The sequence below is a fragment of the Alligator mississippiensis genome, chromosome 13, assembly GCF_030867095.1.
Source record: "Alligator mississippiensis isolate rAllMis1 chromosome 13, rAllMis1, whole genome shotgun sequence".
Taxonomy (NCBI): domain Eukaryota; kingdom Metazoa; phylum Chordata; order Crocodylia; family Alligatoridae; genus Alligator; species Alligator mississippiensis.
The window spans coordinates 25,630,735-25,657,534 of NC_081836.1; the positions used below are offsets into that span (position 1 = coordinate 25,630,735).

General features: G+C 45.7%; 1 protein-coding gene across 6 annotated transcripts in view; it reads right to left on the reverse strand.

The window, feature by feature from the left end:
* CLUAP1 (clusterin associated protein 1) overlaps nucleotides 1-26,800 on the reverse strand; it is a 366,633-nt gene that overhangs the window by 168,096 nt on the left and 171,737 nt on the right. For all 6 annotated transcript variants that reach the window (XM_059716427.1, XM_059716425.1, XM_059716424.1 and 3 more), the window contains one exon: nucleotides 22,643-22,738. In XM_059716427.1, coding sequence (XP_059572410.1) covers nucleotides 22,643-22,738 — 96 coding nt within the window. The remainder of the gene's footprint in view (nucleotides 1-22,642; nucleotides 22,739-26,800) is intronic.

Here is a 26,800-nt window from a genome sequence, read left to right on the forward strand (position 1 = left end):
CCATAGATATGATGACATAATTGGTGGTGACGCAAATTAAACTATGTCTGAGCAGCTTTAGTTTAATGTGCCAAAAAGACTTTTAAAGTGGTGAGAAATCCTGCTCGTGCAAACAGAAACAGCTGCAGCGGCGTAAACAGGAAATTTTGTGCCGTGTACATGCAGCCGTTGTGCCTTGCAGTTATGAGAGGGGGCTGTTCGTGCAGTTTTAAAAATAAATTACTCAAACATTTGTATAGAATGGGTTAGATAGGAATGATCCTGCCTTAAGGAGGGGGTTGGACTAGATGACCTCCTCAGGTCTCTTCCAGCTCTGCTTTTCCATGATCCTATTTGTGCCAATTGGCAGTTTGCTTCTGACAAAGGCAACAGTTATGGATTCATCTGAATGAAGACTGAGGACTCAGCATCCAAATTCTGCATTTGACTTTGACATTATAACAAAGGAGTAATAGTTTGTAAACAAATGAGTTGAGCTCCATGTGACTGCTCTACATATATCAGCTATGGGAACTCTACTGAAGCATGCTGCAGATGTTGCTTGCTTCCCACCTTCTCCCATCAAATGGCTCTAATAGTAACTGCAGGAATCATCCTATTAATGTCATATGCTCACTTTACACAACCAGGAATCCATTTTGAAAGTCTGTGACTGAATCTGTTTTTCCCATGGATCTGCCACCACAAACCACAACACGTCCAAGTGATTTGTGAATAAATTTCTCTTTACTGAGTTAGTATAACTGTTCATTTAGATGTGAAACTCTAAATATGAAGACATGAAACTCAGCTTCTAACCTAGATTAACAAAACCTCGTGAGAAATGCTAGGGAATGTTTATACTGATTACTATGACAATCTAACTTGCAAGCTTAATTTAGGGAAAGGTCTTGTCATTACTCCATCTATATTAACAACTGTAAGAGGGATTCAGAGCAGGATGTTGTATTGCAGGGGTATCAAACATACAGCCTGCAGGCCACAGCTGGCCCATGGAGCCATATGATCCTGCCTGTACACTGCTGGACCAACCTCACATGCCAGTCCCAGCCCCAGGCACTGCATGCGGCAGGCAGGCTGGACCTAGCGTCACATACTCTGCACACAGCACAGGGGATTACTCTGGGGTGCACACTGCATGATGCACCCCACCAGACTGGCTCCAGAGCCAGCACAGAAGGCCAGCCTGGAACAGGCCGTGCCAGAACCAGAACAAAGGGCCAATCGAGCAGGGCGCTACATGCAGCATGAGTCCCGTGCCAGCCCACTGTGACATATGCAAGACAAGCAGCCATTCCAGTCCTGTGCTATTTGCACGTGCCCGGCTACACTCACCTCATGCTGTCCTTCTGGGCATGTTTAGAAGGCTACATTATGGCTGTGGAGGTTCTGGGTAGAACAGAATTGCCAGGGAGGTATGTAATGCCTTTTAAGTTCCCAAAACTTTAGTGAGAGAAAAAAAACCCAACTGAGTGTCTGACAGCAGGAAAGGACCCTCCCACCGTTTAGATCAATAGGGTGGCGGCGAAAGCATTTCACTAGGGAGAAAAATATATACACCAGTGTTTCTCAACTTTTTTAAATCCAGGCATCTCACATCAAACTCAAGGCACCCCTCCACAACTTTTGTGAATGAAACAGCACATTTCAGAAACTATTTACTACAGTGCTTACCTCCTTATGGGGGTGGGAGTGAGGAGCAGTCAGGCAGGGAGAGCCTGAGCCTGCCCTTATTTGTTTTTCTCCTCAGACCTGAAGCCTGAGCTTTCCCTTACTGGCTTATCTTCTTATACCTACTCCTCAAAGGCTCTCAGTACACCCAAGAATGCCCCTGTACCCTGGCTGAGAATCAGTAATATAGCTTCTAGCCCTCACCAATGGGATCTGAACTTATATCCCCTGCTTCCAAGCCAAGTGCTCCACCTACCATGCTACAGGGTAGGCACTGCCTAAGCCAGTGGGAGGCAACCTTTCTGGTAGGCAGGCTACAAAGTTCCCCCATACCCTGAGTGCCACTCTGATTCACCTTCCCCTGTCCAATCTGCTGCTCTGCTTTCTGCTTCCTGCCACTGTGCTGCCTGTCTTGTCGCCAGTCTGCCACATACCACACACAGAGACTGCCCATGCCACTTGTGCCACAGGTCAGCCACCTCTGGCCTAAGCCCAGGGCACTCTCTAGCCCTCTTTGTGAAGCAGGTCAAATGGGCAGTCAGCAGGGGAAGATATGCAGGGATTGGAAGAAGGAAAGTAAGCAAAAGGGAGTATGGTTCACTGAAGAGGACACTGGCCTCAAAGAAAGTGGGGGGACAATTGGTTCTAGCTCCTTTCCCTAGCCCAATTGGTTCTAGCTTAGTCCCTAACCTGTTCTTTCACCACTGAGGGCTGCTCATCTTCTCTCCAAAGTGTGCTGCCAAGTGCAGTAGTCCAGTAGCTTACTTTGCCTGTGAAGTCTGAGGTAAAAGGCACTGAGTAGTGAGGGACCCACACTTTCCCTGATCTTCCTCTTGTTGCTAACATACTTCTAGAAACCCTTCTTGTTACCCTTCACATCCCTTGCTAGCTGCAACTCCAGTTGTGCTTTGGCCTGACTTCATCCCTGCATGCCTGAGCAATATTCTTATAATCATCCAAAGTTGTTTGTCCAAGCTACCATTTCTTGTAAGCTTCCTTTTTGTATATAAGCTCACTGAAGAGCTCTCTGCTAAGCCAAGCTGGTCACTTGCCATATTTGCTATTCTTCCTGCAGATCAGGATGGTATGTTCCTGTGCATTCAGCAAGGTTTTTTTAAAATACAACCAGCTCTCCTAGACTCTTTTCCCTCCTCAGCCTGGCCTCCCAGGGCATCCTGCCCATCAGTTCCCTGTGGGAATCAAAGTCTGTTTTTCTGAAGTCCAGGGTCATTAACTCTGCTGCTCCCCATCCTTCCTTTCCTCAGAATCCTGAACTCAATCACCTTGTGGTCACTGCTGCCCAAGTTGCTCTGTATAACAGCCTTTTCTTTAATGCTTGGGTGAGATAACACATTTCAATTAGGTCATGTTAAGAGCATTGAGAACTTGAATGGCCAAACATTACTTAACTAATGCTAAATGTCCTTTAGGCATCTTAAAACTACACTATGTCAGGCCAGGATTATCTTTGAGCTGTGCAACCATCTTGAATTAAGCTAACTTTTGGGTATTCATCTGACATAAAAATCATGAATTTGCAGTCCTCCAGTATCCCAAGAAGCACTGCTCCCCGATGGACTAGTGACCATCCAGAATGCTAAGGCCTTGGACTGACCGCTTGGAAGAGCTGGCCAACAGGTAGGTGGGGATGGAGCAAGTGGGGAGGGAGGGAGGAAAAACAGGGGAAGGAGGCAGATGAGTCAGGGGGAAGGGGGCAGCCAGACTGCTGCCCCCTCTGCCCCTGAATTGCCACCTCCACCACAGTTCAGTTGCCAGGTCCTGCAACTAAAGGGGAAGCAGGGGGCAAGGGATAGAGCAGCAAGGAGCTGCCAGGCAGCTGCAGGGCCAGGTCGGGTTTGGGGTTGTGTGCATGTGGACAACACAGGCTGCAGAGAGCCTAGAAAGCAGGCAGGGAGAGGAACCTCCCCAGTGCTGCTGCCCTTGGGCTGATTAGGATGGCAGGGCCAATCTGGAAGGGGTGGCGATTCCAGGATGAAGGGTGGAACCAGAGGCAGAGGGGGTGATCCAAGCAATTTAGGGAAGGGGCCTTCTTTCCCCTCACTCCCCCCTGGCCTATACTGTGGCTAGAGAGCTGGTGAGCAGAGCAGGCACGGAGCAGACTTGCAGTTCCTAGCCACACCACTGCTTGCCAGCTCTCTAGTGGTAGGTTTTAGCAGTGCACCTTAGAGAAGGTATTAACTCTGAATTCACTAGCACTAACCTTAACACAGGGCAAGTATACACATGAAATCAATGAGATACAATAAATTCCAGTGGACATCCCGTTGGAGTTTGTTCATCCCGTATGCCACATTTACACATGCACCCAGGACCGCAGCACGGTGAGCCAGGTCAGAGCAGCCCTTGGCTGGCAGGGGGCCCCGGGAGTCAGCCTGCCAGCCCAGGGCTGCTCTGACCCTGATCAACATGCTGCAGAGGGGCTGGCTGGGGCACAAGTGTGCTCCAGTACAGGGCTAGTTGGCAAGCAGCCACCGCAATGAAGCACCTCATGCCCCAGCCAGCCAGGTCAATGTCTACATGTGCACTGCTGTGCACTAAAGAACACCACCATAGGATAGTACTTGTATTTACAAGTACTAACCCAGAGGCGGGCAATTATTTTGGGCAGAGGGCCTCTTACTGAGTTTTGGCAAGCCATCGAGGGCCGCATGATAGACAGCCAGGGGCAGATAAATATTAATTTTCTAAATTTTTAGGGGTCCCAAGGGCTGGATAGAATGGCCTGGCGGGCCACATCCAGCCCCCGGGCTGCATTTTGCCCACCCCTGTACTAACCTATGGCAGAGTTAATTAATTTACTGCAGCCTAATGGGGCTACATGTATAGACACTGAGACTTTACTGCAGACCTAAATTAGGTGGCTCTGCAATAAATGTCTCATGTAGATGAGTCCTTGCTAATTCTAACATGTAATCTCACTCTAAAATTCTCTTCCTGGAAGCCTCCCAAAATCTTAAAAACAAGTAAAGGAATAGGTTGGGTCTGGAATAGGTCTACAATATTTGAAGGAAAATTAGTACAGATTACCTGAATTGCTTCAAATCAAAGCAAAACTTCTTGAATGCTGAAGATTTCTATTTTGGATTTTTCGTTTGCTAGTTCATTTGTAAGGGTCTTCTCCCTCTCCCCACTTTAGTCAAAAACACAGAATGCAAAAGAGAGAGAAAAATATAGATCATGGGGACCCTATGGGTAAGACCTAGTACCCAGAACTGACATTTAATGGACTGAAAATTAAATATAAAAAAGTAATTTGTAATGTTGTTAAGAACTAGTGTTGGCAAGCTGGTCAATTCACCAGTCAAATTTTGTCAAATGACCTGTCAATTGACTGCATATTTTTTTAACCAGTCTGTGGAGAAAACTTACCTGAGTTGGAGGAGAGGCAGCGGGACGCCACGCCAGCAGCCGATCACGGTGAAAGTGCACCGCGGGCAAAGATCAAAGGAAAAACCCATGGTGGAGCCAGGAACAGCTCCCATGTCCACCTGGGCGCACTTTATAAAAGCATGCCAGGGCGATTGGCCGGGCAGACGCCCGGCACCAAGATAAAAGGCCCAGCAGGAAGGAAGCTGGGAGGACCAGAAGCAGTGTCCCCAACTGGCTCAGAGGAGCCATAACACCCGGGTGATCCTGGTGAGGGGACGTGGTGGCTCCCTTGGAAGGGGAGCGCAATGGGAACACTGGGCCAGTGAGGGCCCAAGAAGTTGCTCATGGGGCTGGCATGGATGGAAGTCAGCAGCAGCAGCAACTGGGACACTGGCAGAGACAATGGGGATGGAACCCTGATGCGGACAAAAGGCAGCAGGTACCAGACCTGGGGAGGAAACGACACGTCAAGGGGGCAGGGTCAGACACTGCGTAAGCCAAGAGCAAAGAGGGGCCACGGGGGATGCTCAGTATGAATACCACCAGTAGCCAACGACCGCAGCCCCTAAGGGACCAAGCACCAGGGAGGGCCAGAATATCGGCCCTGACAGACAACATTGCGGTTGGCATTAGGAAGGGTGTAGGGGAGGTGGATCCCCGAGAAAAAATAACTGCGAGGACAGCTGAGGGAAAATACCAGGGGAGGCAGGACCAGACGTTGTCCTCCTGACAGGAAACTATTTACCATCAAAGATGTGGCAGGAGGGACCCCTGGGGAACTGACCCGAGGCCACTCCCAATAGCTTGGCCGTGCAGCCCATGAAGCCACGGTGAGGTTCGAGAAGAACCCAGACATGCGACGCTCGGGTGATAGGCATGGGAGGTTACACAGTCAAACATTATTTTACACAAAAAAAGCTTCTTTTTTTTTTGTAGTTTTCTTGATAGAAGCATAATTTTTTATTGCTTTTTGACACATTTCTTAAGGAAAAATTTGTACTTTTCCTGTGTATTATTTGAACCTATTGGCAATATTTTACAATTTTTTACCAATATTTGGTCAATTGACCAAATTTTATTTGACCAGTGAAACACCCAACCCTACTTAGAACACAGCAATACTAAACTTTCACTTTTTATAATTAAACGTCTAGGTCTTATCCTTGAAAAGAGATTCCAAATAAAACAAGAACAATACTCAACAGGGGGGAAAAAAGAAGTCTTAAGAGGCTTTTGGCTGAAGAAGTCATAGAAATTTCCCTTTTCTGGAATCTCAGAGCCCAAAGAAAGGGGGGAATTGCCACCAATCACCTCCTTCCCTTCAAGATCATGTTATCAACCAAAAATTGTAAAAGTAACTAGTAACGCTGAGTAAATATAATTAATAAAAAATTTTGTGCATCAATACAGTATTATCTAGATTCCCATCTATCTTGATGTATGTGGCAAGTATGTTTTGACTGTAACTAAATCAGTGATTTTCAGGTAGGATGTCGTGGCACTATTGCATGCCTTGAGATCCTTTCAAGGGTGCTGTGGGTTGTCATGTAATGTTAGCACTGCTAGGTGTGCCAACATGCTTCACAAGATAAACCCAGAGGCATCCACAGTGTTAAAAACAGTTTGACCTGGTGTGGTCTTTCCGAGTTCTTTGCAACAGAAGATCTGCTCTATTTTTTTTCTGTAGTCAAAGAGACTCGAAAATAAGATCTGGCATTGTCTGAGAGGTGCTTCAACTCTAAAAAGGCCGAGAACCAATTAATTAAACACTCTGAATTCCACACATATTAATAAGGGTCCAGCTGAGTCAACAGCACCTTAAGATTCTTCTGACTTCAACTGGCTTTGTATCAAGCTGATGCCATATGCATTCATAATAGCCATTATAACTATGCTTTTCACTTATTTAGCATTTTCACTCTAGCTACTTTAAGCACTTTACATACTCAACAGGATTAAATGTCCTGACATCCCTGTGATGTAAGGTAATTATTATACTAAAGCAAAAGGAGGCCCAACTAGGCTAAGTGGTTTCCTCAAGGTCACAGAAGAGTAAGGGTCAGGAGAAGGATCACACCACATACCCCCAGTCTTGTGTTCTCAGCATTCACACAAAGTATTAGAAGAAAGATTATTATTTTCACCTTTTCTTTATATATAGCTTATAACTAATTAAGACGTAGCTAAAATGAAAACAACCTTGCAAAGGTCAGAATTTTTTATGCCAGCCATCAGCATGGAAGCAGTTTATTTTGGCTTTTTTGCTTCATTATCCTGCTGTGTGTAATAAGTCAGCATGTCTAACCCAGGCAGTTTCTTGACAGGCTCCTGCTAACACATCCCCAAGACCTCTGTCAAATGCAGTGGCAGGCACTCTTGGAGTCAATCAGCTCAAGTGAAAACTTCTAAATAGCCTTGATTTCTCCTTTTGGAGACTCAAAGGCTGTGTTTAGACAAAACAAGAGGCATGCATGCATGACGCTTTAAAGTGGGCTAAATGCTTCTGCACCGCTTTAACGGTGTCAGTGTTTGCATGCTTCGGCAGCATACTGTGCATTAATTCCAGCCGCTGTAGGAAGTTCAGCAGCATAATGCGACTTAAATGACTCAGGGTACAGCAAACTAAAACTTTGAGGAGTTTTAGTTTGCTGCCCTATAGCCACACAGCGAAGCTCTGGTGTCCGTGCAGCTCCACAGCTCTGCCGGCAGCCTGGGAAAGCAGGCTCTGCCCAAGAAAAGCAAAGCAGTGAGCCTGATCTCCCCACCCCTGCCTGCCTGCCTGAGCTATGTGGGGGCCTGGTGCTTTCCTCCATGGCTGCAGTGCCCCTGGGACTGCCTGAGCTGGGTGCCTGCGTGCAGGTGCCACCTGGGGGGGTGGCCACTGCCGCCACGGAGGGAAGCACCAGCCCCACCCGGGACTGCTCTGCCTGCCAGCAGCTCGCCCTCCCCTCCCTGCCGGAGAGACAGGTAAGTCAGCAGTGTGTGTGCATGACACAAGGGTTTAATCAGCCCTAAGTTGAAGTGGTGTTTTTTAAAACCCACTGCTTCAATTTAGGGCCCCCATTTCATCTACACACACCCAGAGGTAGGGTCACCATACTTCCCTGGTTTGGCTGGGACACTCCAGGATTCTGTAGCCCGTTCCCAGCTGGTTGGTCAGAAGTCCCGGGCCGGAGACTGGCAGGAATGCAGAGCAGCACTGTGCACCAGACAGGCAGCCAGGCAGGCACTGCTGCTCATATGACCAGCAGTGCCTGCTGATCAAAATAGGCACAAAATAATTAAATGACTTGCCTAAACTTACAGTGAGGAGAGCCAGGCCTATCTGGTATAAAATCCATAGCTTACAACTTCCAGCCCTTTAGCCATTAGGCCAGTGATCCTCAATCAGGGTGCTGCATAATGCTAGGGTGCTTTGAGATCCTTTCAGGGTGCTGTGGGGTGCCAAGAAACATTATCACTAGGCATGCAAATATGATTCACAAGAGAAACCCAGAGATTTGAAACAGGAATCCTTAGTGTTAAAAACATTCTTATCTGCTGTGGTCTTTTTGAGTTCTTTGCAACTGAAGAATTGCCCTATTATTTTTCAAAAATCAAGTGAAAATTAAAAGCTGGCATTTTCCGAAGAGCACCTTGAGTCTATCAAAGCACCTCTCAAAAAGTTGAAAATTAGAACATATATTGATGTATGAAACAAAGATCAACAGGATGGAAAGCTGCAGGTCCAACTGTAAATGGTAATGCTTAAAAGCACTTTTAATCAAACAAAAAAAAAATACATCTCCCATACTCCATTGCCACAGAAAACCTGAAACCTACACTATGTTCATCTACAATCATTCAAAAATATGCAAACATATGCTACAAATATATAACCAATTCAGTTTTTACTTCAACATCCCTCTCTCCAAATCAGACTTTTTCAATAACCTTTTTTGTTAAGTGTTGAAACACACCCCCACCCCACCCTCCAACCCACGTGCACACAAAATTCACATCTATTTTACATTTATCTGGGACTACACTTAGCCAATTTGTAGCAGAACTACATGCTCTACCACAATATTACTTTTCCTCCCATTGTACCACACAAATCAATACTCTACCATCCAAACGCTTTGCCAAACAGGAATGCATTCTTAGTGCTCAAGAGTGAAGGTTAATTTAAAGATATTTTCCTAACTATTGTTAGGGTTGGGAACAGGATGCCACTTCTCAAATGAATGCACAGAGCCTGGGAAACAAGGAGGAAGTCCTCGCACAGCCCTGGCACTATGATGGGACTGGAACAGCAGAGACTTGGTGGGATAGCTCGCATGACTGGAGCACTGTCATGGATGGGTATAAACTGTTCAGGAAGGACAGGCAGGAGAGAAGAGGAGGAGGAGTTGCAATTTATGTAAAAGAGCTGCATGATTGCTCAGAGGTACAGTATGAAACTGGTGATAGCCTCATACACCTCTATCCTCCTGGTCTAGTGGTCTATAGCAGTCACCCTTGTTGCTTTCTCCTCTGACCCCAACCCAGAGACTTTCAACAGGCTTTCTTCAAACAGCTAGCAGAAATTTCCCAGTCACAGAAGTCTCCCTGACTCTCATGGGGGACTTCAAGCACCTTAACATCTATTGGAAGAACAATACAGTAGTGCACAGGCAATCCAAGAAGTTTTTGGAGAGTGTTAGGGACAGCTTCCTGGTGCAAGTGCTGGACAAGCTAATCATGCTCTTCTTGATCTGCAGCTCACGTACAGGGAAGAATTGGTGGGGAATGTAGTAGTGGATGGCAACTTGGACAGCAGTGACCACGAGATGACTGAGTTCAGAATCCTGAGGAAAGGAAGGAAGGAGAACAGCAGAGTAAAGACCCTTCAGAAAAGCAGACTCCAGCACAAACTGATGGGATCCCCTAGGAGGCCAGTCTGATGGGGAAAGGAGTCCAGGTCTGCTGGTTGTACTTTAAAGAAACCTTACTGAGGGCGCAGGAACAAACCATCCTAATGTGCAGGAAGTAAATACAGCAGAAGACCAGCTTGGCTTATCGGATAACTCTTCAGTGAGCTAAAACACACAAAAAAATAGCTTACAAGAAGTGGAAACTTGAACAAACGACTAGGGAGGAGTATAAAAGTGCTGTTCGGGCATGCAGGGATGAAATCACGAAAGCCAAAGCGCAATTGGAATTGCAGCTAGCAAAAGACATAAAGGGTAACAAGAAGGGTTTCTACAAGTATGGCAGCAACAAAAGGAAGATCAGGAAAACTGTGGGTCCCTTAGTAAATAAACAGGGGAGGCAACCTAGTGACAGATGATGCAGAAAAGGCCAGCGTACTCAATGCCTTTTTCACCTCAGTCTTCACAGGCAAAGACTTCACAGGCAAAGCTTCCAGTCTACAGCACTTGGCAACAGTTTGGGGAGGAGGTGAGCATCATCAGTGGCAAAAGAACAGGTTAGGAGCTATTTAGAAAAGATGGACATGTACAAGTCCGTGAGGCCAGATGCAATGCACCCAAGAGAACTGAGGGGGTTGGCTGATGGATTGCAGAGCCACTGACCATCATCTTTGAAAACTTGTGATGATTGGCAGAGGTCCCAAATGATTGGAAAAGGGCAAATATAGTGTCCATACTTAAGAAAGGGAAGATGGAGGATCCAGAGAACTACAGAATGGTCAGCCTCACCTCAGTTCTTGGAAAAATCATGGAGTAGATCCTCAAAGAATTCATTTCTAAGCACTTGGAGGAGAAGGTGATTAGCAACAGTCAGCATGGATTCACCAAGGGCAAGTCATGCCTGACTAACCTGATTGCCTTTTATGCCAAGATGATTGGCTCTGTGGATCCAGGAGGAGTAGTGGATGTCTTGTACTTTGACTTTAGCAAAGCTTTGGATATGGTCTCCCACAACATTCCTGCAAGCAAGGTAAATAAGTATGGGTTGGACGAATGGACTGTAAGATGGACAGAAAACTGGCTGGATCATTGGGTTCAAAGGGTAGTAGTCAATGGCTCAATGTCTGTTTGGCAGCCACTATCAAGTGAAGTGTGCTAGGGGTCAGTCCTGGGGCTGTTTTTGTTTAATATATTCACCAACAACCTGGAAGATGGGATGGAGTGCACCCTCAACAAGTCTGCAGATGATACCATGCTGGGCGGAGTAGTAGAGCCCTACCCTACTGCAGGGTAGGGCTAGGATGCAGAGAGATCTTGATAAATTAGAGGATTGGGCTGAAAGAAATCTCATGAGGTTCAATAAGGACAAGTGAAAAATCCTGCACTTGGGATTGAACAATCCCATGCACTAGTACAGGCTGGGGACTGACTGACTAAGCAGCAGCTCTGCAGAAAAGGACCTGGGTGTTACAGTGGACAATAAACTGAATGTCCATGTTGCAAAGAAGGCTGACGGCATAGTGGGCTGTATTCATAGGAACGTTGCCAGCAGATCAAGGGAGTATCCCTCTATTCAGCACTGGTGAGGCCACATCTGGAGTACTGAGTCCTTGTCCAGCAGAGGGCAAGAAAATGGTTAGGGAGCAGGGGCACATGACTTATGAGGAAAGACTAAGGGAACTGGGCTTATTTAATCTGAAGAAGAGAAGACTGAGAGGTGATTAAATAGCAGTCTTCAACTACCTGAAGGTTGCTTACAAAGAGGATGGAACTAGACTGTTCCCAGTGGTGGTGGAAACAATATTGCAGCAAGGGAAGTTTAGGTCAGGTATTAGGAAAACTTCTCTCATGAGGAGCAGATAGTGAAGCACTGGAACAGGTTAGTCAGAGAGGTGGTAGAATCTTCATCCTAGGAAGTTTTTAAGATCTGGTTAAACAAAGCTTTGGCTGGGGTTATATAGTTGGGGTTGGTCCTGCTTTGAGCAGGTCATTAGACTAGATGACTTCCTGAAGTCCCTTCCAAATATAATTTTCTATCATTCTATTAAATAATCTATGAATGGTAGTCTCCTACTACCAGGACCTCAGGATTGTTCAAGTGATCATCAGTTCCTTACTTTTTTGTAAAAATAAGTCTAGATTTTTTTAAGATAAAAAAATTTTGTGATTTTTGCTTGAAGGGAAAAGTGTAACTGTCAATTTTTTCCCAAAGCTTAACTTACACCAAAATATTACTCTATTAAATTTAGACAAACTATCAATCCTTTCTCCCAACTGTTCACATTTGTATATCAAGGAAAGGAAAAAATACAATTCTGTACATTTTGGGTATCACTCTGAAAGCAGGAAAGTGTACCTGAGTCACAAGCTTAATGGGTGAAGGTTCTTTGTTGTAAGGGGATCAAAACCATACCATATTGCATTTCCAAGAAACAAAAATGCACAACTTATAAACAAATATATATGTACATCACTGTACACATGCAGCATAGTTTACTTGCTTATCATTTATATCTACTTATAGCTAGACTCCCACTTCAAATTTCAATGTAAATAAATAAAAGAATAGACATAATGCCTTCTAAAGATACTTTGTGCCAAATGTTCTGCTCTTCTCTAGCCTGAAATCTGATAGAGTAAGAAAGAGAAAGATTTATTCAGAAATAAAGTAATTTAATTAAAAAATTAAAAAATCCTAGGACTTGGAATAACATATAGTGTTTTGCACAAATTCTATGTTACATGTACAAAAGAATTCTAGAAAAGCAAAGCTCAAAGTGTGACACACACTAAGGATCAGGATAATGATTTCTACCTCATTTCTACAAGAAGCAAAAACATTTTTTTCCCCCCTATGATCCTTTTCCAAGCACATCTGATGAGATGATCTGCTTCTGCCTACTGAAATGGAGGAATTTAAATAGTTGGTGCCAAAAGCTGGAGTTTTCTTTTACTTAAAGGAAAATGAAAAACTAATTTTAGGATAGGCAAGTAAAACAGCAATACTGCAATTTCGTCTGGGACAGCAAAGTAAGCCCCTTTCTTAGTGTTCTTGCAAATGGCTGCAGTGGAGAAAAGGAATAATGGATGGCTAACGCATGTTGAAATACGCTGATCAAATGATAAAGTTCTCATCAGTGCACTCTCTTATGTGACACAGATTTTATAACATAAAATACAATAAGCAAACCTTGCCTCCTGCCATCATAATCTGTCATGTACATTTGTTAGCCAAATAACATGAAAACAATACAAAGAATGGAAATCAATAGTCTTTATATTTAAAAATTACAATAATAATTTGGGATTGCATGCAATTTATTTGGGGTCCACAGATCAAACTGTTACCTTTTATACAAAATTAGAACTAATGGACTTTATTAAAGAGACTGTATAAGGATTCAGATACAAAAGAATCATCCTGCATACATACAGAGTGTGGAGCAGCCATATATATGGCTGCTATAATTATTTTTGAGAGTGCACTAGTTGCTACATCCTGCCATGCATTCTTTATACAGATGTTCCACACAGTTGTTTACAAAGTCAAGGACTCAAAGTCTGTCCTGGCCCACTTCCAAAGCACACCAGTTTTACTGCCACAAAGGCGAAGAAATAATGCTACATCAAACCTTTCACAGCTAGTTTACAGCCTGCCACTACCCCCAAGTGCAGAACAACTGTAAGGGCTTCACTGCTTTTCAGGTTTTAGATACACATGCAAGAGAGGGAAATCAGAGTTCACCTTACGTAAGGATGCTGTTATACACAATGCAGTTTAACAGCAGAAGAAAAGAAAGTATTTATGTTCTGTTGTGTGCAAAAATCTAGCATTATTCAAGCATGTTCCTCAAATGCTCTTACATTTAAATCAATATAGACACCACTAATCCAGAACTTGCTTGTACGGTGCCAGTACAATGGGCCTCCGTTCATACTTAGGCTTTTGCATTCTCATATGTAAATGTGTACTACAGTGATCCAGAAGATCTTTATAAATCACAAACCTACTACAGACCTAATATAAACTGAGCAGCATGGAAAGGGAAGTGAGCTATGCACTAAATATGTGAGGGATATTTTGGCCTGGAGACTATAGAGTCCCACACTGTCCTCAACATTTATTACTTCCAGAAGACTGTAAGTCTGGTGACTCCACTGGAGATATTTTGGATTAATATTAATGGAACAGGCAGCAGAATATGGCCTGAAGTCTCTCATCTGAAGACAGTTTAAAATCCTATTCAGGTAACAAACAAAAGGTCAAAAACTGTGTGCTCAAATTCTGACTAAGAAAATACAGAAATGTCAAATCCTTATTTAACACAGCTATTTGCACTTACAAGATCACTTAACCACCCTTAAAATGGTGCCTAGGAGTACTGACAAGAGTAGGGCTTGCACAGACGCACAATAAACACGTATCCTAAACAGTTTGCAGTCTAGAAGAACAAGGCAAAAGTTAAGAGAAACACAAAGGCAACAGCAAATAACTGTTGTGGAAATAAGTTTAACCAGGCCTCTTACTTGACTAAGATCAGAGAGTAAGAGAAGAGAAAAAGATGTTCCCAATATGATGTTATAGAAAGCCATCACTTTCCCAAAGTGTATTCAGCTCAAGTTGCTGAGCTTGTGGCCCTTACCAGGGCTTGCACCCTAGCCTCTGGTACCTCTGTTAATATTTACACTGATTCTCACTATGCCTTTGGTATTATACACGATTATGGTCAACTTTGGAAGCAAAGAGGCTTCCTCACATCAAGAGGTGCCAAAATTAGTAATGGTCCATATGTAAATGCCTTGTTAAATGCTTTACAGTTACCTTCTGCTGTTGCTATTATTAAATGCCAAGCTCACCAGAAACCTTATGATGATGTTACATGTGGGAATGCTCTGGCAGACTCTACTGCCAAAGCTGTGGCTATTTCCACTCCTCAGGCTACACCTGTGTTTTTGCCTATCTCGACTAACCAGTCTCCATTGGCAAGTCTTCACAACGTTGCCCTCCTCCAAGATCAGGCTCCAGAACCAGAAAAATATACGTGGAGACTGGCTGGGTGTTTGTTACACCCTGACCATTTGTGGCGCTTCCCAGACGGCTGCCTGGTTGCCGCAATGGTCCTTCTTCCCTATCTTGCTCGCATACATCACGGCATAGCACACGTGAGCAAAGGGGGGATGATAGAAGCTGTTAAGCTTGATTGGTTTGCTCCAACTTTTCCATCTGTAGCTCAACGATACTGTTATACCTGCGCTATTTGTCAAGCCCATAATGTGGGAAAGCCTGTAAAAACAAGAAAAGCAGCATATCCCCCACCTTGGAGGCCATTTGTAAATTTACAAATAGATTTTATTCAAATGCAGAAATGTTGTTCTTATGAATATGTTCTTGTTATTGTATGTATGTTCTCTGGATGGGTAGAAGCCTACCCATGTGCAAAAGCTGATACCATCACTGTGAGCAAAAAATTGCTCAGAAACTTTATTCCAAGGTTTGGTATTCCTTTATCCATAAACTCCGATAGAGGAACTCATTTTATTGGGCAGATAATGAAAGAAGTCTGCAAAGTCCTGCAAATCCAGCAGAACTTTCATTGCCCGTACCATCCACAGGCCTCAGGCCAAGTGGAATGCCAAAATGGCATTTTAAAAAACAAACTGGCCAAAATTTGTGCTGAGACTCGCTTGAAATGGCCAGATACACTTCCCATAGCCCTTATGAGTATGAGATCTACTGTCAACCGAAAGACTGGACTTAGCCCACATGAAATCCTGATGAGAAGACCCATGAGGCTCCCCGCCTCACCACCTGTTGCCTCCCACTTTTGCAATATACATTTACTTGATGATATTATTTTAGACTACTGTACAGCACTAAGGAATTGTGTTAAGGCTTTTCATTCACAGGTACAAGCAACTCTCCCCAAGGAACCAGATGAGCCATGCCATTTCATCCTGCCTGGTGACTGGGTCCATGTAAAAGTCCATCAACGGAAGTCATCGCTGGAACCCCGCTGGAAAGGCCCATTCCAGGCACTCCTGACAACCAACACTGCAATAAAGTGTCAAGGACTCCAAACGTGGATCCACGCTTCACACAGTAAGAAACGTCAGCCCTGTTAGACCTAGAGTCTCCTCCGTATCAACCTTGTAATCAACCACCACAGACCGGTAGTGAACCTAGCGCCTGCCAACAGGAGAGCTCAAGACCAGTAGTGAGCCAAGCACCTACTGGCGAAGAGGATTTACCACTACAGAACAAAGAAAATGTACCCCAACGACACCACTATGCCCTTCGGGAAAGGAAAAAGGCCTCTACCTAGTTCCTGGTTCCTGAGGTGGGGTTGGTTAGTTGCGACTTGGGTACTTCTCAGTCTTTCCTTTTGGATCATCTTATATGAACTTAAGGACTCACCAGCTAAAAGAAACTTTGTAAATCAGACTAGACTTCAAAACAGGTCAAAAAGATCACTCCCACACTGGCATGCTCACCAAAACGCTTTTCTTCAATTGTCTTATCAATATGCAAAAGATTTAAATGTTTCTAAATGTTGGATATGTTCCCACTTGCCTCCTAGTACAACGACAAGAGTGCCCATAATTGCTTTATTCCTTAATTGGACCAACTTTTGTGATATGTATGTTAAAATAGCAAAAAGGTAAAGAGAAAGAAAAATTAAAAGTTAAAAGGCTCGTGGCTATAAATATCTAATATGTTGGGCCAAAAAAGGCCCAAAAAGGGGGAATGTGGAAATAAGTTTAACCAGGCCTCTTACTTGACTAAGAAGTGAGAGAAAGAGAAGAGAAAAAGATGCTGATGCTATGTGTTTTAAAATGTTCTAAGATAAGAAAAAACCTTCATGCCTTGTTTTGTCTTGATATATTAAGCTCTGCGTGCAGATGTTAACCTCCTCCTTTCCCTCGAACCAGAAGCTGATAACTGTTCCCAAAACACAGTGTTCTTTTCTGAATAAGTTAACTGCTTACGTGTGACAAACAAATGATCGACTTCTTCCTGTTTCTTTCAAGGTTGCTTTGTCTGAACCCTGCATCCTTTCTCACTGTCTAAAGTATAAATACGCTTGTAAACTTGTAGAGGTCAGAGTTCCTTTGAGAACCCTCCCTGTAATCACTTGTATAGCTTTAAATAAACCAAGATGGCTCTGTCAATTCTGATACAACCACAACGCGAAGTTTGATTTCTTCTACACTGTAGAGCCAAGAATGGAATCCTGCTCTTCTGAGTCCACTGTCCTATAAACTAGACCAGAGCTACAGTTCTTGATAAATTAATTATGGTATTCAAGTGATTTTCAAATTATTTTTTAGGCCTAATGACAACCTGAAGAGGTAGTGAAACATTATTATACCTACATTATTGTTTAACAGATTGCATACTTACTTCAGTTTACCTATCTCAATTTGCAGGAAGAGCAAAGTTTTATCTTCTGGCTACTAAGAGCCGAACTCGAGACTCTCTACTACCTCCCAAGTCTCTCCAGTTTTTTTTAAGTTCTATCCCAAGAAAAACACTGGTGTCTGCTTCAGTTGCTGCTCACTGCTTTCCCAAGCAATAACAGAAGCAGGAAAGTGGCATGAATGCTGACAACTTGAGGGTTATGGACAGCAGGAAATAAAACCTGTCAGAATTTGTTAATTTCATGGCATAAATAGCAGCAAAGGCACTGGAGTTATCTGTGTGCAACTTCAGGGACAAAAGTTACATTTAGTTTCACACTGGAAGATGATCTATGCAGGTATACAAAATTAAGTACCAGAGGACCACTCGCCCCCAGGGGTAAACCAAGCTTACCTTGCTTAGTTTCAAGCTTTGCTATAGATCTAGATATTCTTGACAGCTTTTAGAAAATAAAACAAAATATACAACAGCTTAAAGTAAAAAAAAAATTAAGTGAACAATCTAGGCTCCTAATTACAGCAAGAAAAAGCCTTACCAAAAAGACCTATAAAGGAAATCTAACAGAAAGTTGGCTAAGGCATTTTGTATAAATGGAATCCAACTTTTAATGTGGAAAATATTTTCCAGGTTGTGTTATATATCCAAGAGTCTAAAACTGGCCCTATGATTATGTGCCACACCTTGGGTTGAAGCTGCATTTCTTAGTTTCAATGAATCACTCAAAGTTGAAACCAGTCACAGATCAGTAGGAATGGAACATGAAAGGTTTTGCTGGTGCTATTTGGAGGTTCTCACTGGGCTGTCACTGTGCAGCATCATGTGTTTAGGACATAACTCACTCCTAATGAGGCACAGATGAGAGACATTTTTCATGAGACAGGATTTCTTAAGGACAAGTAGTTCAATCTGTCAGACATTTGTACAGAGTATAAACCCCACACTTCTACAAGATTAGCTAGTCCAATCTAGTGCAATGAGGCATTATGTTGGAGGAATATATACTCCCTATAGGATAATAATGCCCATTCTTCTAGAAAATGCACCTTTAAATAGGCTTCCAATGAAGAGTTCTTGATGGGCGTTACAAGAAGTGGCTGCACAAGAATACTCACTTGTCCCCGATTTTCACTTCATGAATTCTGCTCTTAAGTATGTCCTTATTTAAGGGCACAATCCTGAAGTTAAGTGAACTGCTAAGAGCTGTGATTTGGCCAAAACTAGTAAATTATGCTCAATTTTAAAGCAACAGTTAAGTGGTTTTTGTGGGGGTTTTTTAATTCTACCTTAAGGTGACATGCTCATTACCCTTCAGATGTCTAATCAGAAGGAGACTGGATGACTCCAAGGGATTGATAAAGGGATGCAGAGCCTCTCATTTCTCTGTCATAGTTTGAGCCCAGCTCAAATCAGGTCTCATAAGCTGTTACTCAAGTGGACTGGGTAATTTGGACTAAATGACCTTCTGAGGTCCCTTCTAGTCCTACTTTTCTATGATCCTACTAGCAAACTGCCTGTCAAGAATGACAGGGGGAGGGGTGGGGAGGAGGGAAAGCTTGCTAACCCAACCCCCACCTCTCCCATGCTGATGCCACCTTCCGGGGGGGGGGGGGGGGGGGGCAGGGAGCTTGCCCCACCATCCCCTCTGTCCCCCTCCACCAACATCTCACGCTGCCACTGGCTCCAAGGAGCGGGGGGGGAGAAGCACGAGGCCAGCACCGCTGGCTTCGCCCCTGCACTCCATCCCTGCCATCATGGCGGCACTCTGGTGCCACCTCCTGTCCGTAATCCTCTTGGAGCACTCTGATTGACTGTTTTAATAACCAATCAGAGTGCTCCAAGACTATTACAGACAGACAGACGGACTAAGCCCTTTATTATATTAGAAAGTTATGCAAGTGGAGATGTGAATGTGAAAGACAAAATGACTTAACCTCTTTTAAGCCAGTCATTAATGCCTTGTGAAATCTGTTCCTATAGCCCAAGAATTAATCAAATATAATAGGATGTAATGAGGTATAAACCAGTTTATTAATTTTAGTCACAGCCATTTAAGATGCCTATGGCTATAACACATGCAGCCACTCTAATTCTTGCAAACAGTGCAACCCATTTGGCATCTTCCATTTATCGCAATATTAACGGCATGCTGTGACAGAGCACCTTTGGTACCTGCCACATTAAGGTCAGAAAACAGGCAGCAGCCAGGTGCCTGAGGAGAGCAGCCATGCTGGACCCAGGGATGTAAGCTGGGCTGCAGTTTGCTACAGGAGGAAGGAGGTAACATCAAGCTAAGGGGCTGCTCCAGCCATAGTCAAGAGGTATGGGCAGGGGCTGTGGGGTGGAGGTGACCCCTTGTCTTGGGTAAGATGTAAAACTGCACCCTGCCGAGGAAGGGCAGTCTGGTGGGGCCCCTAGTGGTGTGGGAGCCCCCAAGTGATGCCAAGCCAGTTACCTCCCCAGTGAAAGGCGGGTTAAGGCACCTCATAACCCCAGCCCCACATCCCTGGTGGCATTCTAATGAGCAGGGGGAGCCCAGGGCTCATTAAGGAGCCCTGAGGCAGAGCTCAGGCCACAGGAGGGACCTCAGGCTGCGCCCAGGCAGCAGGGTGAAGTCTGGGGGCACAAGTGAGACCCTGAGTGAGAGGAGTAATGAACACTGTGGCCCCGTGAGTGTGGGCGAGTGAGGAGGCCCAGTAGAGGCATAGTGGCTGAGTGAGGGGCAAGAAGCAAAACAGGCCTATAGTTGTACAGTCGCTCAGTCAACGCTCAGGTGAGGGTAGCAGAGACACCCAACAGACTGCACCGGGGCTGACCAAGGCAAGGAGAGCTAAGCCCGAAGCCAGGTGAGGCCAGGTAGGATGAGCATAGCCCTGAGAGCAATATTAAAGAAGCTGAGTGAGAGCCAGTGGGTAAATGGGACCCTGGTGAGAGAGGGGTGGCATGTGAGTGGCCCGCCAGGGCTGTAGAAAAGGACTACAACTGTGTGCCCGCTTTGCCCGGCCATAGGCCAAAGAAGTAACACTAGAGTAACATCTGCGAGGTATGGGATCCGTGGAGGGAAGGTTGGAGCGAGTATTAAGCCCTTGTCAGCAGGGCAAGTAATGAGTAGCCTCCCATCTTAGTAACAACTCTCATATTTTTCCATCAAGGTGTGGCAGGCGAGCAAAGCGGGCGGTTACACCAGGAGCAGGGCAGCTGGCAAAGACCTAATGAGGAGGCCACCTTGTTACACATGCCTTAAGCCATAATAAGTGTCAGCTAGTTTGTGCAGATACAGCAAATGTCTTATGTCTCCTTTCAGAGCAATTTGCCATTTGGAACTGTGACGGCGGCATGCCGCCATCACGGGCACAGACTGAGGTCAGGAAGGGTTGCGGGGCAGACACAACCTTGAGACAGAACCCCGGGCGGGGTTACTTACCTCCAGAAGAGACGGCGGCGTCAGAGCTGAGACCGCAGCAGCTGCTGCAGCCGCAATTACAGCCGCGTGAGCCAGCATTACGCCAGTTATTTAAGCAGCTGTTCCTGGTGAGGGAAACGGCTGAGCCAATCGGCCGCCGCGGGAGAGTTTAAAAGCCCCGACAGCACCCGCGAGCAGGGGGAGCAAGAGAGAGAGAGAGAGAGAGAAGGCGGGCAGCACGTCCGGTGTGCTGCAGTTCCCCCTTTGGAGAGGCTCCAGCTAGGCTGTGCTGGACCCACGCTGAAGCTGAGGCAAGGTTTGGAGCCTCTGACAGAGGCAGGAGGAGGCTCAAAGCCTCTATCAGAGGCCGGTAGCAGGAAGCTCCCTGTCCGGCCCCACGTAGAGAGCGGAGAAGTACCAGGATCCCTCTCGGGAGGAGGGAATCAGGGGGAGTAACAAGGCACCCTGCACAGATTAGCAGGGCCCCTAAGGGAAACAGAGACAGGGATAGGTGGTGCAGTCCCTAGGGGTCGCTGTGTCCCGGACACCAGGCCGGGAAGTCTCCCCCCCCAGGCGGAATATTATTTCTAGAGGAAAGGGAAGGAAGAAGGACCGCCAGAGCTAGCTGAGGAGCCAGCAAGAGTAGAAGACAGGCTGGCCCAGTGATATCGCTAGGCCTGGGTCCCCACAGTTGGAGGAAACCAACGGCAAGCAAGCCTGCAGTGCACCGCAGGCCACCATCCCACCAGCATGTGATTGGTTGGCGAGTGGACGGGGTATAGGGGTGGCGGAGCCCCATAGAACAACAGAAGCGACAACCGTGAATACACCCGCATCGGGGAACCCCTCGGATAAAGAACTCCACTGAAACCCTCTCACGAATCAAACATAACAGCAAAGTCATGGTAGGCGGGACGAGGGGAGGGGCTACCTAGACGACGGGTGATACCGGACTCGAGATGTCCATCATCACAGGACCATTGCCAGGACTCAGTAAAACATTTATTTAGCTAATAAATCAATTTTACTCCTAGTAAAAGCAGCAGCTAATTATTAGTCACAATTTCAGAGCTTCCCTCTTTCCAACCATGTCCACTGCTTCAGCCATGAAGTAGACTGCTACAGGACTGATGACAGCAGAGATGGGCTCTATGGTTTTATTGTCCATCATTTATTTGAAGCAAGTAACTGCCTGTCCCCAGAAGAGGCATTTATTACCATTTTTTATATACAAATAATGGATATTTTGATTTATGCTTATACAAGAATTCATCTTTCAAAAAGAAGCATTTTTCTAGTTCCACCATGGTTTGAAATATCTCTATATTTCAGTGAAAGGCTATTTTGTTACTTTCTACAGCCATTCTGTCCCAAGAACAGCAACAGGATGCTCTTATGTCTCCTACTGATGAAAACTATTTTTGTCTGTGGCTCCAAAAGAACAGCATGTGCTTACATTACAAGTAACACGTGCTAACTTTAAGAAATGTTAGATAAGTACTAAAGTTAGCATGTGCTTTGAAAAGTTGCATATTTGGGGTTAAAGCTCTCTGCAATGTGTACAGCTTTGACCTGATGCTAGAGGGCTGCCAAGTCTGCTCCATGCTTGTCTAGCAGCAGCACACACCCTCCCCAGCCCTCAAACACATGTGCACACCACCCTCTAGCACACATACATGGACATACATGCACATGCAGTGTGTGCATATTTGCCGTATATAAGCATTTGCTGTATATAATATAAATAGAAAGCAGAGCAATCTTTCTGACTTTGCATACAGAACCTGAATCTCATATATTCACTGCCACTGTTGGACTTGTTTTACTCCCTTCTTTTGCATAACACAATGCAGTCCACAATGTACTTACCCTCAACTCCACCTCTTTGCCAAGTAAATCATAAAGAGATGCTCCTTTGGAAGTGATTTCTGAAGCAAGCTGTCTGGCTGCCTTCAAATCTGCAATCTAGAAAATAAGTATTAAAAAATGAAATCGCAGAAGTGACTCTTGAACTTTAAAGAGAATAACTGTGACAGGTTCACTCTGCTAAAGGGCCTGATACAAAGCACACCTGATTTCAGCTTCTTTGGTGCAGTGGCAAAGAAGGCCTTTGCCTCCCCTGCTTTTATAGAATCATAGAAGTAGGGTCAGAAGGGACCTTGCAGATCTTCAGGTCTGACCCCCTGCTTGGGCAGGAAGAAAACTGGGCTCAAATGACCCCAGCCAGATAGGCATCAAGCCACTTCTTAAAGACCCCCAGGGTAGGAGCCAGCACCACTTCCCTTGGAAGTTGGTTCCAGATCCTAGCTGCCCTAACTGTGAAGTAGTTCTTACAGATGTCTAATCTAAACCTACTCTCCAACAACTTGTGGCCGTTATTCCTTGTTATCCCCGGGGGGGGGGGGGGGGGGGGGAGGGTGCTAGGGGAAACAAGGTCTCCCCCAAACCCTTCTGGTCCCCCCTAGTGAGTTTATAGACAGTCACCAGGTCCCCCCTCAGCCTTCTCTTGTGAAGGCTAAACAGGTTCAGGTCCCATAATCTTTCGTTGTAGGGTCTGCCCTGCAGTCCCCAGAAGCCTTTTACCTAGGGCATGCTGTGCTGTTCTTGGCGTTTTGCATCTTGTAGCTTGTAGTTGGGTGGGAGGTTGGCTGATCTCAAATGGCGAGCTTTAAACTAGGTTTGTCGGGGGATAGGGATGCAGAGGTGCAGGAGGACACTTCGACGTCAAGCCAGGTGACATGAGCAGAAACAACCCAGGTAAGTGACAAGGGCCCAGGCAAGCTTGGGAACAAGAGGGCAGCACAAACACCCACAGGAGGTCTCAACTGCCTCTACACAAATGCTAGAAGTAAGGGGAATAAGCAGGAGGAACTCGCCCTCCTGCTAGCTAGCAAAAACCCAGACCTGGTTGGACTTACAGAAACCTGGTGGGATTCTATCCATGACTGGGCAGTAGACATTGAGGGCTATAGGTTGTATAGATGGGATAGAGAAAAAGGGGGTGTGTAGCACTCTATGTTAAAGAGCAGTACGCATCCTTGATGATCAGGATGGGTTCAGAAGGGGGCAAACTAAGGCGCTCTGGGTTAGAACGCAAGGGGGTCATGGGGAAAGGGACTTGATAGTGGGCGTTTACTACATTCCCGCCAGGGGGATGAGCTGGACCTGGAATTTTAAGGTCAGCTCACGGAGGCTGTAAGGACAAGGGATGTGGTTGTCATGGGTGACCTAAACTACCTAGACATCTCCTGGGAGGATCAGTCAGCCAGGTCTGAACGCTCACATAGGTTTTTAGCCTGCATACAGGACCTCCACCTAACCCAGGAGGTACACAATCCCACCAGAGGAAATGCCTTGCTGGACTTGGTCCTTGCCACAAGCGATGACCTGGTGAGGGATCTGCGGGTGCTCGACTACCTAGACGTTAGCGACCATCGTCTGCTAGAATTTACTATTTGGGGCAGGGTGGTGAAAGCAAGCAGGAAGGCAAAAGTCTTTGACTTCAGGAGGGCCGACTTCAATGAGGTAAGGAGACTAGTAAGAGAGACATTGGGGACTCAGAGCTTCAATGAGATGGGAGTCCAGGACAGGTGGTTGTTCCTTAAGGAGACGATCCTCTAAGCTCAGAGGCAGTCAGTCCCAATGCAAACCAAAGGGGGCAAGAGTGCTAAAAAGCCCCCTTGGCTCAGTAAAGACATCCAGGAGGGCCTGAGGGCAAAAAACGTGGCATACAATCAGTGGAAGCAAGGGGCTATCACCAAGGAGGATTACACCTCTGTTGCTCATGATTGCAGGGAGGCGGTTAGGAAGGCCAAGGCAGAGACGGAACTAGGGCTAGCGACCAGAATTAAGGATAACAAAAAGTCCTTTTTCAAATACATAGGGAGTAAGAAGAAGGCACCAGGTAATGTGGGGCCCCTACAGGACAGGCTTGGCAATCTGGTGATTGCAGCAAAGGAAAAAGCTGATCTCTTCAATGAGTTTTTTGCCTCCATATTTCTGAGCAGGAACCAGGACGCTCTCCCACTAGGATTACGGACAGGTTCAGGGGACGCGATGCCATGCCTAGGGTCAGGGACGATCTAGTGGGGGAACTTCTGAAGGGGCTGGATGTGTTTAAAACACAGCAGGTCTGGATGCTCTTTATCCAAGGGTACTGAAGGAATTGGCGGAGGTCACAGCAGGGCCCCTGGCATGGCTGTATGAGCACTCATGGTGCTCTGGCCAGGTCCCAGAGGACTGGAAAAGGGCCAATGTGGTCCCCATTTACAATAAGGGGAGAAAGCAGGACCTGAGTAACTATAGGCCAGTCAGTCTCACCTCGGTCCTTGGGAAGACCTTTCAGAAAATTATCAAGGAACACATCTGAGGGGGCCCAGCATCGGAGGCAATGCTCAGGGGCAACCAACCCAGGTTCACTGGGCAGATCCTGCCTGTCAAACCTGGTTTCCTTTTATGACTGGATCACAAAGCCCTTGGATGCGGGCATTGAGGTGGATGTTGTCTACCTGGACTTCAAGAAGGCCTTTGACACTGTTTCTCACCCCATTCTCACAAAAAAACTAGGTGACTGTGGCACTGATGCCTACACAGTCAGATGAGTGGCAAATTGGCTCAATAGTCACACCCACAGAGGGGTGGTGGAAAGGTTGTTTTCGACCTGAAGAGATGTGGGCAGTGGAGTTCCCCAGGGCTCGGTCCTTGGGCCCGTGCTATTCAACATCTTTATCAGCAGCTTGGAGGTGGGCGTGGAAAGCATGCTGTCTAAATTCGCTGATGACACAAAGATGTGGGGAGAAGTGGGCACGCTGGAGGGGAGGGACAGAATACAACTAGATCTAGAGAGGTCAGAGGTGGGCAGATGAGAATAAAATGGAATTCAGTGCAAACAAGTGCAAGGTGCTGCATCTAGGGAGAAGACACTTGCAGCATACTTATAGGCTGGGAAACACCCTTCTCAACAACACAGTGGCTGAAAGGGATCTTGGAGTCATTGTTGACTCCAAGATGGACACGAGCCGCCAATGCAAGTAAGCAGTCAGTAAGGCTAACCGCACCTCATCATACATCTATAGATGCATCACAAGCAGGTTCAGAGACGTGATCCTTCCCCTCTATGCGGCGCTGGTCAGGCTGCAGTTGGAGTACTATGTCCAGTTCTGGGCACCGCACTTCAAGAGGGATGTGGCTAACCTTGAGAGGGTCCAGAGGAGAGCCACTCACATGGTCAGGGGGCAGTAGGCCAGGCCCTATGAAGATAAACTAAAGGGCCTGAATCTATTCAGCCTCCACAAGAGAAGACTGAGAGGGGATCTGGTGGCCGTCTATAACCTCACCAGTGGGGACCAGTGGAAAATAGGGGAGGCTCTGTTCCCCCGGGCACCACCTGGGATAACAAGGAATAGCAGCCACAAATTGACTGAAAGTAGGTTCAGGCTTGATATCAGAAGGCATTACTTTATGGTTAGGGCTGCCAGGCTCTGGAATGGGTTCCCAAGGGAGGTGGTGCTCTCCCCTACCTGGGGGTCTTCAAGTGGAAGTTGGATAACTATCTGGCTGGGGCATTATGATCCCAGCACTCAGTTCCTGCCCAGGGCAGAGGGTCAGACTTGATGATCTGTTCAGGTCCCTTCTGACCCTAGAAACTATAAAAATATGAGGATTTGAAGTAGTGATTTGGGGGGATGTCCTTAGATTTCCAACAGATCAACTATAGAAATGCCACATGTTCATATGCAGAGAAGAGAAAGGAGAAATTAAATAAAGTAAATATTACTAATAACCTTATCACTCTGTTTCCCATTTTTTCAAGATCCTATCACAGGTAGCATACAATAGGCTTTTACTCCAAAATAGTCTCTTTAAAAGAAATATCTATGTCAACTAACACATTAATGTAGTTGTAATTATCTCATTCTTTCAAGAAAAGTATTGTTCCTGCATAATGAACATGTTACTGTTAGGACAAACTAATGTGAAAATATTGTAGTGCAAAAAAGTAATAAATGTAGTCAAAAGCTGGATTTG